General features: G+C 44.2%; 1 protein-coding gene across 3 annotated transcripts in view; it reads right to left on the bottom strand.

Moving 5' to 3' along the window:
• LOC119372552 (protein NEDD1) overlaps positions 1-12,137 on the bottom strand; it is a 74,971-nt gene that overhangs the window by 25,463 nt on the left and 37,371 nt on the right. For all 3 annotated transcript variants that reach the window (XM_037643034.1, XM_037643035.2, XM_037643036.1), the window contains exons 8-11: positions 10,827-10,871; positions 7,871-7,938; positions 4,623-4,704; positions 824-949 (exon numbers count right to left, since the gene is read on the bottom strand). In XM_037643034.1, coding sequence (XP_037498962.1) covers positions 824-949; positions 4,623-4,704; positions 7,871-7,938; positions 10,827-10,871 — 321 coding nt within the window. The remainder of the gene's footprint in view (positions 1-823; positions 950-4,622; positions 4,705-7,870; positions 7,939-10,826; positions 10,872-12,137) is intronic.

Here is a 12,137-nt window from a genome sequence, read left to right as displayed (position 1 = left end):
CCTGCTACTGACAGCTGTGCATATTAAAACCAAATTGCGGCTGCTCCGATCAGGACGCGTGCTTTTATTAATGAGGTGACATTTTTAAAAAAGTAAGCAAAAAATCACAGCATATCCACGTGGTGAATGATGATGAGTGGGGCAAAGCGAACTCGCGCTGCAGCACGGCGATGGCATTGGCGCGAGCGTGGTCCTTCTTGATGGAAGATATTGCGACTAGATTGTTTGAGAACCGCAATCTGTCGCACACACCGCAACTATGGCCGAAACTGTTATCAAGGAAGTCCCGCTGGAAGCGTGCGTCGGTGCCTTCGGGCAGAGCCCGCCTGATGCGTTTTGCAGCCACTTCACGTGCTCGCACAGCCTCGGGCTCTGCCTGCCGGTACGCGTGCTTTCTCACCGCTTCACGGTCCTTCACATTTTGAAGATCCGATTCGCGCCGCAGCCGTGCAGCTTGTCGAGCAGCTTTGATGGCCCCAAGATCAAGCTGCACATGTTTTGACGCGCCGGTGGTGCGATCGCTGTGATAGACGGGCCCAAACCCAAGACTCTGGTGCAGTTTGACGCAATTTCCGTCGATATTATCAGCATGGTGCAGTAAATCTATTTTGGCGCACTTTGGTGCACTTGGCACTGGGGTGGAATCACTGCGCTTGATAACGTCGGAAGATTATTTTTCAAGTTTTCTTGGCGATAGCAAAAATAACAAAATTGGCAAAAATACGTGTGCATGCATGCACATGCACGCACACACACAGTTTAATCACTGAAATGTCGTAATAAATATAAGTTCCTTGAGGTTGCCTCAGATGCAAGGACTGACCTGGTGCTTGGCTCTCCTCTTCAACTGCCACTTCCTCTTCTACCTCTTCAACAACCTTCAACGGAGAGGCACAACTTGCAGAGGCTAGAACGGAGTCACTCAGCACTGGCATGTAGTCACTCAGGCCTATTACAAACCAAAAAAATGAAGGATAAATCAAGCTGAGGCATCTCGCAATGTAAGCGATACATGCCCCCCCCCCCCCCATTCATGTAATTCTAATTCGAACAGAGTGAACCGTGCCCTTATGATAATGCACTAGCGAGTGCATTGAAACAAGTGAGATTTCTCTGTGGTAAAGTTTATGGGCAACGACTACCCAGCAATAACATACTCAGTTTCCCCGTGCCACCATTTTAAATTATGTTGGCCATGCACATGCTAACTATCCGTATTGTGGTGGGACATTTCCACTGATACAAAATTGCATGTGAAATTGCCATGACTTTAAGAAACAGTAATGCATTCTTTGTAGGGCTATTAATATTAGCACAGTAAGAACTACGTACATACAGGGTCTGTCCATAAAGTAATGAGACTGGATCTTGTGAAAAGCATTTATTGATCCGATTGGTACACATTAAATTCTGGAAAATAGTTTCCTTTGGTGTCGATACAGCTAGTAAAAAGACTCTTTACATTCCTTCAGTGACCTTCCTGGCTTCCCTCGAGTTTTGGTAGCAGGAAGAAGTCTGCTGGGCTCACATCAGGGCTATATCAGGGCTGCATCAGTACTGATGTGAGCCCGGCAGAGTTCTTGCTGTTTAAGTTTCAGTCGCTGGGATTCAGTACTGTGTTCAGTAAAAATGGCCGCTTTGTGGCAGTTTCCGCAGCATCACACAAAGCTACAGATGCGTTTTTGGTGATTTTACTAGACTCGCCACTCAATTTTGCTTGGGGCTTGCTTCTAAAGCCACTTGTAATAAATTCACAATTTCACTTGCACAAAATGTAACGAAAGAACAAGGTTTTGCATGTGCGTGAAATCATTTACACAACTGAAAGACAGAACTTTAACGCAATTAAGCTTGCACCAAACAAAGTAGTTTGCTGCAAGACCAACTTCGTTATGAGGTCCAACCATAAGATGACATGACAACGAATGGCTCTTTCACGCTAGCTAAGATTGTACCAATAACTCTTCAATCCATTAGAAATCCCAAGTGAGTGGCCGCTGTGATGCCATGAAAATGTGACAATTCTACAGCAACGAATATGATAGCGCCAGCTGTAACAGCTGTAGTGAACAAACTGTTTTGCCAAAGCCATTTCCACTGCAGTGGAATATAATGTATAATTTACTTTTACGACCACAGCCAATGATCACTTCAGACTCATTATGGGCAATGGAGGAAAGTAATGCTGGCAAATGTGCAAAAATATGCCCGTTTATGCAATAATTCAGATGCAAGTGAGCCAGCAGTTTAGCACACAGATTACATGCAACACTCAGTACATAAACACACACAATGCACACGCATACATTAATCCACACATTAAAAAAAGGGGGGGGGGAGTAGTGAATGGGATCCAGCCCCAAAGCTATTGGTACTTGGAAGAAATGTGGAGCTGCAATTATAACTTGTCCTTGATTTTACATTTTAAGACATCATTAGACCGAAACAACAAGAACGGAATAAGTTCTGAAAGATTTTTCAAATGTGTTTCAGGGATTGACAAGATGAAAAAAGTCAGTTTCGCCGCAAGGGCGAAGCAATGAATGCGATAGCAAGGCACTAATGCTATACGAAGTGAGGCTCGCCAATGGATACTCTCAGTTTGAACAGCGCTTCTGTTGCAAAGGCGGCCGAAGCAGAGAAGGAAACTAGCGTGCTTCAAGTGTCGAGCTGTGACACTTGATAGTTCGCGCTCATCTTCTGTTTGTTCGTTTGGCGGCGTCCCTGAGCTCGAGTGACATTCATACGCGCCGTAACATGGACATCACGGTGAAAGCTCGAAACATTCCTCTACCCCTCGCCACGAAAAAACCGCGCGAGCAGACAGCGGAAGGGCAAGCTTCTCCTATGCGCAAATATCAGAAGCGAGCGAGCTCGCCGACGACTTTTAAATGCGCCCGTCGGGCTCCTAGCGCCACCTCGCTGGTAATGAAGAAACGCTTATTATCGCCTGCTGTCTCTGAGTCCGTCCAGCGCTAAATGGTGTGTATATAACGCTTGCCATTAGCTACGTGGAGGATCTGCGTTTCGTGGCGTAGTGGATAGCGCCGCTCGCTGCGGAGCAAGAGGTACCTGGTTCGATTCCGCGCTTCGGAAGCATTTTTCTGAGTTATTTTTCTTTGGGGCCTTTATATATATATAAATACTTATACATATACGGTGCATGACGGCGGCGACGGCAAAATCCAGCCGAGACTGTCCATATAATTGCTATCGCAATAAAACAAAAACACCACATACAAACTACAGTAAAAGCTTGATAATTCGACTCTCGTCAATTCGGAAAATCAGTTAATTCGGACACGTCATCTGGTCCCTGTAATTATACGCATCACTCTATGAGACTGGGCGCTCGTTATTTCGGACAGATTTGACCGCAAATAGAATAATTCGGCGACTTTCGGGCCGCTGGCGAGGCTTGAAAACGAAAAAAGAACAATTTGGAACAAAAGTGAAGTGCAAACTCAGCGTCGCCATGGACGTCAATTACTGAGTTTCTTCACACGTGGGTTTGGCAGTGCCACTTTGTTCCCATTGGTGTGCTGCATCGTTGAACTCCGCTTTATCGAGGAACAATTCAGTACGGCTCCTTTAGCTTGATCGTTGCTAGTGCTTTTGTGCTGAGTTCTCGTGTGACCGCACGCTCCACCGATGGCAACACTGGCGAAGCGGCCCAAGTACGAGGCCAAGGACTTCACCACCAAAGTAGAAATTTTGCGTGCCTTGAAAAATGGGCTCTGCTGACAAGTAGTGATGAAGAGGTTCAATGTTAAAAGAACTACTCTTGGTACATACGTTAAAAATGGAGCAAATTCTGCAGGCATTTGAAGGTGAGAAGTTCAGCGCATCGAGAAAGCGGCTACGAACAGCAGCTCAACCAGAGTTGAAAGAAGTCCTTCTTCGGTGGGTGGTCAGCTCGCGTAATGCTCTCTGACTGATAAGCAAATTGTCAAGGAAGTGATGCATGGCGATGAATCCGAGAACGAAGATCCTGAAGAGGAGCAGCCACACAGCCCCCCTCATACTGTGAAGCGAGCCGCGGAGGCCCTCGTCGTCCTTGACGAATTTTGTTTTGGCACAGCAGACAGCACGTGAGCTGCTGAGCACCTTGAAGGGCTCAGAAAAATTGTGTCCCCGCAAATTTCTGCTCGAAAACAGACAAGCATGCGCGATTACTTTGTAAAGTAAAGGTATGTTGAAAAAACTCGTGTATTTATTGTGTTAATTTTGACAATTCGATAATTCGGGCATTCGGTTAATTTGGACATTTTTTCCGGTCCCTAGAAATACGAATTAACGCGCTTTTACTGTACAATAAATATATTAGGAAGTTAAAATTTTGTCATACACAAAGCTGCTCGGGCAAATAGGTTGATGAGAGACCAACAGTATTGCTGTGCTCCGTGTGTTGGCGACAACATCAGAATTTTTGTCAGGCCAGATGTTCAGAATTGTGTTGTACTTTTCTAGTGTCTCAGGCTTTAACACCAACGCCATTTCTACTTTAGATATCTGCTTTACACCCGCAGAGTGGAAGCACATTTGATTCAGCAGGGTGTATTGGCTTTTTACTCAACCTGGCAATATTAAAGACAGATTTAACAAAAGTCAACCATACTTACGAAAAATTCTACCATGGCGACCAATGGCAGAGCTGTCCGGAGAAGTCCACGACCTATCCAGAATACTAGATTGGTGCGCCTCCTGAGACAAAAAAACAAACAAACTGTACAGTCGAACCCCACAATAACGAAAGCCCTCAACAACATGATTCCCATGACCACGAAATATTTTCTTGTCCCCGGCGAATGCCTATAGGATCCAATGCATTTCCCCATATGCATCTCAACAATGCATCTCAACAACAGAACGTTGCTTAACTGCAATCCTGCAATAACGAAAATTGACGCAAGGTTTCCCGAACGCAATATACTCGTCTCCGCTGTACACATAAATTGCGCAAAAGAACTAAACATATTACGCTTGCGTGGGCGCCGCCATCTTTGTTTACAAAATCGGCACGCTGCTGGAAGTAGTTGCCCGCATCGAATGTCGTTATGGCCGCCATGTTTAATTTATACTTTTTTTTTTAAGCGCTGTCGCATCGCTATCGGCTTGTTACTGGCACGTGACTATGCTTTGTGTACGTCCAGCGATGCATCATGTACGTACACATACACAGTTCGTGTAGTGCTGCTTTCGTGAAGTGTCGCATATTGCAGTTTGAACCGCGTGGTATGCAGCTACTGCAAGCAAAAAAGAAAAGTGATAGTGCATGAAGAGTTGAACGACGAGGCCATCTTGAACAGCGTGCGCAAAACCGAAGACACTGAGGAGCAGGGCGCAAGCCATGCGGAGAAGCCTTCCAACCCATGAGGTGTGTTCGACACGATTCGGGCGTCCTTCTCAACGCACGATGATGATGTCGTGAGGGACTACTTGCTGCACAGCAAAGAAAGTGCATGCGTGTACTGCATGGCAGAAGCCAACAAGCCAAGCTAACAGACTTTTGGCAATAAACTTTCGTTTTTCTGGTCATTTCCTTACTTGTATTGTGTTATTTTGCAATAAAGAAATTTTCCCGTTTCCCCGCCAATTTCGTTATTGCGGGGTTCGACTGTATTTAAAAATATAACCACAGTTCCTTGGAACCATAAAGCCATGTGATGCAATGACCACAAAGGTAATCCCTTCAATAAATAATGTCCGATACCGAAGGTATATGCTACACTGGCCACTTACTTGTTGAAGTAAGGAATAAAGATTGAAAACAAAATTGCACAACTTGTAAGCAATTTCATATCTGTATGCTCCTGTCATAGAACTGCCAATAGTAAGAGACATATGACGGGACAGAAGACAATGACAAAGCACTGAGCGTGTTCACAAAGGCATGCACCTGCACACAAGAGGCACACAGTGCTGGAACTGCATGACTTGAGCCATGGAGAAAGACAAAGAAGGAATAGGCTGGCACTGTCTTCATGGGCACGGCTGAACAATGTCGTCAGCAGTGTAGTGGCCACAGATTTCCGTTTGCTGAGAGTCTACTGCAAGTGGAGGTTCAAAATACGTGGTGTTCTATGGACTTGAACTTTTGAAGTGAAATATTTGTTATATCGAGAATTTCGTAACAGTGAAGTTCATTACATCGAGGTTTTACTGCATTTGTATATTTGATTGCAGTATATTGTGGCGTAGATGAATAGTTCGTGCTTTGATGATCAACTTATTGTCTCAGTACACTACAGGCGTCGCACAACCAAGTTGGTCGCAAATGGTCGCTTTAGTCGAAATGTGAGCGTTTTGGTGACGTCATACACGGACGGACTCTTTAGCTCCACGACTTGCAGTTGCAAAGCTGCAGAACCAATCATCAAAGCAAGAGCCTGATGTAGGAATACCTCAAAGATTATTTTGCATGGCCACGGCAATGAAACAGACGTAAATAGGGAAGCTATTCTCGACGTGTCCATCTAGTGGACTGTCTTGTTTCTGCTGCCACTGATTGGCTGGAGTTCACCAAACAGCGCACCCCGTTTCCAGTTCTTCCAGTCACTTTTGACGTCATGAAGCTTTCACAGCTCTCAACAGAAATGAGAGCGATGGAATGCGCTTCAACACAACGATCGCAGCTCCCAGAGATCCGCTTTTGGGCGCACATCTCTGAGGCCATGCATGAACTCTACCACGTTAGCCATCCACCTAACGCGCCTGTGAAGATCGGTATGCATTTCCTGCATTGTTCCCAAACATCTGGACACGTTTATAGTATGTGAATTCAGACTTGTCAAGTATGTTTAAGTGAACTATTACTGCACATTTCGTCCACTTTCTTTCTTTTTACTCTGGGAATGTGCTGGCGGGTTTGGTGCATCGACATGGTCAAGAGCACGATGACGTCACGGCTCACCAGTTTTTTGAGTAACAATGCGCTCCACCGAAATGGACATGTCCACTAGGAGGACGCATCGAGAATAGCTCCCCAGAAGCAATCGCATGTGTGAATAAAGGTATGCCACAGTCGCCAGTGTGAGTATCGGTTGCTGTGAGTAGCTCGTCGGTCACTGGTCACGGACTTCAGTAGTTGCCGGTGTCAACGCCACCAAACTGCAGGACTGGCATTAACACAATCTTTTCAGCCTCCAGCTTGCCCTCCTGTTTAGAACCCCATGTGCACGTACAAGTGTGAGCAAAAATATAACAAATAAAACAAGTGTGGCAGAATGCATCAACGTGCCATCTGCCAACGTGGCACCTGCTGTCAAGAGCACCACTGAAGCAGCTGTGTGCATGCGCATCACGTGGCCTCTCATCTCACTTTGTCTGACATAGTTATGGCGCTCGTGGACAAAACGTCAACTGGGTGTTGCTTTCTTTGCTCCACCGCATCTGTGCCACTGTTTTACGTAGCGGCTGTGGCGGGGCCAGCTCGAGCACCTAGCACAAATCGCATTTTACGCCAGTTAATTAGCCTAACTAAGCGTAGCTAGCGTCGTATAACCTAGTAAAGCCAAGCATAATTAAGTTTCCTGGTGACCCGTCACCAGAAAACTCAACCGAGCTTGCCTTTGCCGCGTTAGGACAAGTTTAGCTTAGGTGAGCCTAGTTAAGCCAAGGTAAGCATAGCCAAACCTAATTAAACCTAGTTAAGCATGGTATCGCCTAATAAAGCAAAGCATAAGTAAGTTTAATTCAGCTAACCTTAATTAAGCCTGGTGTTCTTGGAAGTGGAAATAGCGGCATGGGAGGTGATCGATGATTTCTTGACCCTTCACACTGCATGTGTGACCTTGTCTATGAGTGTGGTATTCCGCACCTTAGTGAATTGCCATGTATTCGAGATAAAATTGCCATCCTGCTCACCAACCTTGAAGACTTCATTAGGCGATAGGAGTGCCCTGCCAAAGTCCTTGGTTCTCGCCCATACCGTGGCAGCTGCAAAATTTTGAAGAAAAATAACAAAAACACAACCATTTTCAGAATATTATAGCGACAAGGTCTAAAATGACTGGAATTTTATGAATGACTGAATGAAACTTTACATAATTCCCTTTTTTTACAAAAGAAAGGGGAAGACAGCATGAAAAAACTAATGTAGAAGCTTGACCATACCTGCGTTTTAGCCCAAACATGATGGGCAGCACACAGCTAGACATGCCAATTACTCATCCTGCCAACTGCTAGCACGGTTAGCTGAACTGGTAGAAGAAAGACCACGTCGGAGAGGCGTTGGTCCCGGGTTCAATCCCCAGACCAGGACGAATTTTTCTTCAACTAAGAAGCTTTCCTTTCCAAGAAATCTATATGAACTTCCTTGAGGCTTCCTTGAGGCTGCTACAAATGGATGGTCATCAGTTATCCCTTTCTTAACTGTTCCACCACCTTGCAGGATTACGCAGAACTCATTTGCAGTAAGACATGAAATTGCACAGCTTGAACTGCCAATGAAGGCATATATATATGACGGGAAAAATGACAAAAATTTAACTTGAAGGAAAGAAGATGACTTTTAAGTTTTAAGGGCTCGTTTTTCTTTGTTAGACACAATATTACTGAGACTGTCTGTTAGTTCTCATTAATAAAATTTAACTTTGCAAGACAAAGCGCGAGATTTCCAAGCAGGCACGAAGGCTCCTTGGTTTAAGTTTAAATATAGAAGGAATTGATTCGACCGCCACCAGGAGTCCATCATTTTAATGGGTAGAGATATTTTCACAGGGCCGTAAGCCAGGCATGTTTACTTGACTGGCACAGAATAAAAACGTATATTCACCGCACTCACTGTAGACATATATTTTACCTCTTTTCTTCCTTGTAACATCCCCCACACAGTGATTAGCTACTTCTCCAAAGAAGGTCCTAAAGATCTTGTTTTAGGTTTAGCCACTGCATGCCCTTGACACAACTACAGAAGGCCTTGAGACAGAGCAACCACTGCAGCTGATCAAATAATTTTTTGCTTTGTAAAGGCAACCTTAATTCAATCTGTTTTTCTGTAATCGATTGCACGTAGCTAAATAGTCATTTTTACATAAGACAAGCTGTAACAGCAGATGCAGCCTTTAGATTGAGTGCGGGCGATAAAAGTGGGCATTCCGTTCGTCGATGACCGCTGAACATGTTTGCCGCCACCACAGCCGAGTTGTACAGTTTTCTTTTAGTGGGCACAAGTCAACCTAATCAGCCTTATTTTTAGGGATGTCCGAATATTCGAAATTTCGAATATTTTTCTAATAGTGTTTGCTATTCGATTCGCACTGGAATTTTACTATTCGAACTTCCCAAAAACAAATACAGTCGACGTCCGATTGAAAGTGACCCCTTCAGATTTTCAATATGCTGCACCTCATCACACTCTGGTATTGCGGCAAAGCTGCATTTCAAGCTTCGTTACAATCAAACTTTGCCAAGGCACAGTCAACGTCCGTTTGGAAGTGGTCCCTAGATTTTCAATGTGCTTCACCTCATCACACCCCGGTATTGCGGCAAAGCTGCCTTTCAAGCTCCACTACGGTCGCAAATGTATTAACTCAAGAAAACGCTGGTTCCAACATGGAGATGAAAGATGTGGCAGAGTTGGGGGCTCAATTAATGCTGTTTTGGACCTGAAATTTGGGCAGGAAGTCCGAAAAATCGGACGCCGAAGCTTTTTAGCATCCAAAATTTCAGATGTTCTTATATATCGACGTCCACGAGGCAGAATTGGAACTCCGGACTTGAAGGGAGCACACCCTTGTCTGCCACATCAGTTGGCCTTCCACAGAAGTTGAAAGAGGAGGAGAGGCTGAGGAATGGCATCCCTGCCTATCACGTGTAAAGTGTTGTCGGCAACACTTTGGTTGCACCGAATCATGTACATAAATACAATTCGGCCTCTACATTGCCTCATTCTTGATAAGAAAGACAACTATGAAATATGACCCCACCAGAGCTTCATCAACCTAGCAAAAAGAAACACTTTCATGTTGCGATCTCACAAGAACATACTTAGGGATTCTCTGCAACTTTTTCTGTAATTTCACTTCAAATTATTCGAAAAATGTTTGAGAAATATTCGAAAATTATTTGAAATTATTCGATTCGATTCGCACTCAATCTTTATTATTCGAATTCGCTTCGCACCCAAAATTTTGCTATTCGCACAGCTCTACTTATTTTTATTCAACTGCCATCACTGCTGCCTGGCAATACCCATTTCGAGTGCCTGCCATCTCCTTTTGCCCTGAAAGACCACAAAAACGATGTGATGTCGCACATTCGGTGCAAATTATGCGATTTTTGCTGAGATGTGTAAGAATATAGCAGGCATCATCTCTTCGTGCAGTTTGGCACAATTGGAGCAGCAATCATATCCTGAAAACATCTTGAAAACCTCTTGAAAACAGTGCAAAAATAACACTACAAGCAAGAGACGACTGAAGGACACAATGCGGCACTTCAATCTTCTCTTGTGCACGTCATTCTTTTTGCGCTGGGTACAAGATGTTCAAGAGCTTTACCAACAAGCCCAGTGGTCGATTCTTCTACAGCAATCGTATCACTGACCAATGAATGAATAAACAAATACCGACCAGAAACTAGCGAGCACACCATCATATGCACATTTATTAGGCTCTGGTGCGACGCACCGAAACCACAATGTAATTATGAAAAGCACTGTGGTGACTAACTGCATGAAGTCTTTTAAGTGCAGTTACATTTAGGTGCACATTTGTGTCTGCACTGTACCCCCTAGAAATTGGGCTGCCACACCCACTAGCAAACGTGACACCATAGCCTTAACTAAAGAGCTAGGTAAGCGTCAAGTTTGCGTGACAACTCACTGTCGGGCGTTGAAGTCTTCACGAGATCTCCGGCAGCTTGTACATCTGAAAGAACAAGTGAAGAGCTTCGTATGGGCAGAGTTACTTATCATTCTTCAACAAAAAACAGTAGAATATAAGCACACGCACAAAAAGTCATAGGCCGTGTCATAAAAACATACCAGGCATTGCAATTAGTTGCTGAATTGGAAAGTAGCACTAATTTTGGCATTAGTCTACAGGCTTTTGAAAAAGAAGTTACTAATTGGAAAAAATAACTTATCAGCGCTAAATATTACATAATGCACAAAACTTATGTGGAAGCTGTACTAAATTGTCATGTAAAGGTGCACAGGTGCATAGGTTTCTGGCTCTTTTGTAACAACTGTGTGGAAAAGTGTGTCATCGATCGTGTTCCATGATGCATAAAATTTGTGTGTGTGTGTGTGTGTTCCCGAGGTGCCTCTCTGTCTCCAAGCACTGGTTAAGAAGCCTTTGTCAATAGCATGAAGTGCCTTTTACTTCCTTCCCTATTTATGTGTATGTGTGCAAAAAAGAAATAATGATACTGATACCGATAAGTAGGCACCTTGCAACAAACATCAGCTATTTACTAGAGGTGTGTGAATAGTAAATTTAAGGTTCAAAGCAAATAGTGACTTGGTCAAATAATTTTGAATTGAATAGCATATATTGCATATTATAAAACATGGGCGTATTTAGTTTGACCCAGCTAATTTATGCAATATTTTAAGAATTGGAACTAGCTTTGCGTGAATATAACATTTCCGGTTCGAAATGAAGTTGAAGGTAATTCGAATACAGTCGAGTCCACTTATAACAATATTGAGGGTGCCATGAAAATATCATTGTTATAACCGATTATTGTTATACAGTAGAACCGCGCTGTTACGTTCCTCACTGCTGCGTTTTCCCGGCTGTTACGTCATTTTCCGCCGGTCCCGGCATAGCTCCCATAGGATACAATGTATTGGGAACCCCGCTGTTACGTCGTAACTGTCGGACCGTTCCCGTATGATACGTCGCAAAGTGCGCCCGGAGCCGACCGAGTGACTACCAAAGAGAGCGGCCATGGCGCATTTTCAAGCAGCTTGGCCTCGTTTGACCGTAATATTAGCCGCATGAGAGGCGCAAGCAACAGAATCTTTCAATTGATGCAAACAAAAGCATGGCCTTCGAGATTCAAATTGCAAAGATGGCGTCTATGACGTAACTGCTCGCGAAAGCAAGGCCTTCGAGATTGACACACTATTGACAAAAGCATAGGCTCTGAGATTTGCATTGCACAAACATGGCGTGTATGACGTAATT

This window comes from Rhipicephalus sanguineus, chromosome 10 (genome assembly GCF_013339695.2).
Source record: "Rhipicephalus sanguineus isolate Rsan-2018 chromosome 10, BIME_Rsan_1.4, whole genome shotgun sequence".
In the NCBI taxonomy this organism is placed as follows: Eukaryota; Metazoa; Arthropoda; class Arachnida; order Ixodida; family Ixodidae; genus Rhipicephalus; species Rhipicephalus sanguineus.
The sequence above is the reverse complement of the archived record's forward strand: the minus strand, read 5'-3'. Positions and strand labels throughout refer to the sequence as shown.